Source organism: Selaginella moellendorffii, unplaced genomic scaffold (genome assembly GCF_000143415.4).
Source record: "Selaginella moellendorffii unplaced genomic scaffold, v1.0 SELMOscaffold_13, whole genome shotgun sequence".
NCBI classification, from domain to species: domain Eukaryota; kingdom Viridiplantae; phylum Streptophyta; class Lycopodiopsida; order Selaginellales; family Selaginellaceae; genus Selaginella; species Selaginella moellendorffii.
Window position 1 is genome coordinate 857,410 of NW_003314274.1, and position 1,784 is coordinate 859,193.

The 1,784-nt window shown below is 50.3% G+C and overlaps 1 protein-coding gene across 1 annotated transcript; it reads left to right on the forward strand.

Annotated features, from left to right (window-relative positions):
- Positions 1-44: 44 nt before the first annotated feature.
- On the forward strand, positions 45-565 carry LOC112346226. The gene is made up of 2 exons (XM_024674613.1): positions 45-179; positions 243-565. The coding sequence occupies exons 1-2, from the start codon at positions 59-61 to the stop codon at positions 467-469; spliced, it is 348 nt and encodes a 115-aa protein (XP_024530381.1). The 5' UTR covers positions 45-58; the 3' UTR covers positions 470-565.
- The last annotated feature ends 1,219 nt before the right edge of the window (positions 566-1,784 follow it).

Sequence of the window (1,784 nt, forward strand, 5' to 3'; positions counted from 1 at the left end):
TTGAGTAACACTTTTTACATTTTCCTCTTGTGCTTGGTTTTTAGTCCAAGGAAGAGGGATGGTGGATCGTTGTAGGAAGCACAAGTACTTGGGAGCTCTTCGCCATGAGGCGCGTGAGCATCAAAGACAAGCGTCTCAGCACAAGCGTTGCAGTGCCAAGAGTTCCTGCGGGAACACAGGTAAAGAGGATCATGATGAAATTTTTCCTGGATTGATTCTCTTGTTTGTTTTCGTGATTCCAGGAGATAGCGCTGTTCCTCGTCTCAGATTGCTACGTTGGCCTCGATCAAACTCATACCATCCCGGTTTAGTCCAATCTCTCTTTCGTGCTTTCATTCCACACGAACCAAGTGCTAGAAATCAGCGCAAATGGCGATCCCTGCGCGGACGAGTTTGGCGTTCTGACCCGATCCGATGCAACTGGGATCGATCGATCGAACGACGATCGACGAGAAGATGGTCTCAATAGTATAACACCAAGCTCTTCAATCTGCTCGTCCGCCTCATATGAATCAAGTTCTTTTGTTCTTTCGCCATTACGTTTTAAGCTTGTTGTTTCTACTAACATTCGAATGCTGTCATTTTTTGCGCGATATATACCGTCACTGTGCCTTCTTCTCCCGCCCCACGCAGCTTGGCCGCCTCCCATTGGCCAAGAGCAAACATCCGAAAAATTTCTCACGCAACCATGGCTACTGACCCTGGCCCGGGCCTGGGATCCAACGGCCGGCAAGCCTCCCCGCTATCGCTTTATATGTATAGATGGCTAGCCACTTTTCTATCCTTGTCCTACCAGTGTCAACACAATCTCTTGCCTATTGTGGAGTACATGCTATGTGGCTTGAGTAGTCAAAGGCGCCAAGTTTTCTTCCACTTCCCAGTAACCAAGCAAGGACAACATTAAGATCATTCTAAAAACTTTTCAACTGCTCGTACCTCTAGCTGATCACCCATGTTGACCACCAGCATTCCCTCGAGTGCACGCCGGTGTGGCCTTCCATACCCAAGCCCTGCGTTGGGTTTGGGCAAGCCGGATAGCTCGTCTAAAGGACCATGTCTTCGAATGCTTCCACAAGACCGGTTATGCGGAGGCCAAGTCCCTCAGACATGGCCAACAGCATCCTCTTCCCGGCATTGAAGATGTTTCTAGCGTTCTCGGATCCAACGTCCCTGTTGCATTGCAAATGATACAGAGGCAATAGCAGTGACATAATAATCAAGGAGCGAGCCGGAGCGAGATACTGACTTGTAGCTGGCTGGGAACTCGGGCCAGGGGTGCGCTCCGAGGGACTCTTCCTTGAGCCACATCTGGAGGTGGTCGTGTCACTCGAGCTTCTCTTCTTTCGAAGGCATCGTGCTGGTGTAGTAGCGGCGGGAGTGAAGATCTCGTCGGTGTAGTACCGCGTCTTGTGTTCGCTGGGCGAGTTGAGAGCACCTCATCACATCCTCGGTGTGAATTCCGTGGTTCTTGAGCTGCAAGTCAGAAGAACAAATATGTAAAGGAAACTTTTTGAATACTTAACGTAGAACATCCTATATCCCCGGAGACATCGGCAGCTCCATTCAGCATCATGTATCTGTCCGGAACGCTGTCCAGCGTCCCGTTGCAGCGGCCTTGATGCCAGCCATGGATTTGGGACCGTGCGTGTATGCAAGCTTGAAAGATGAAGCTTCTGAAAGATGGAAGTGGGGATGTATGCGTGGACGCTGCAGCTTCGAGTCCGAGAAACTCCTCCACAAGTTTGGCATTGGACGGCCGTTCAATGCCAAACTTTCTAGCGGCT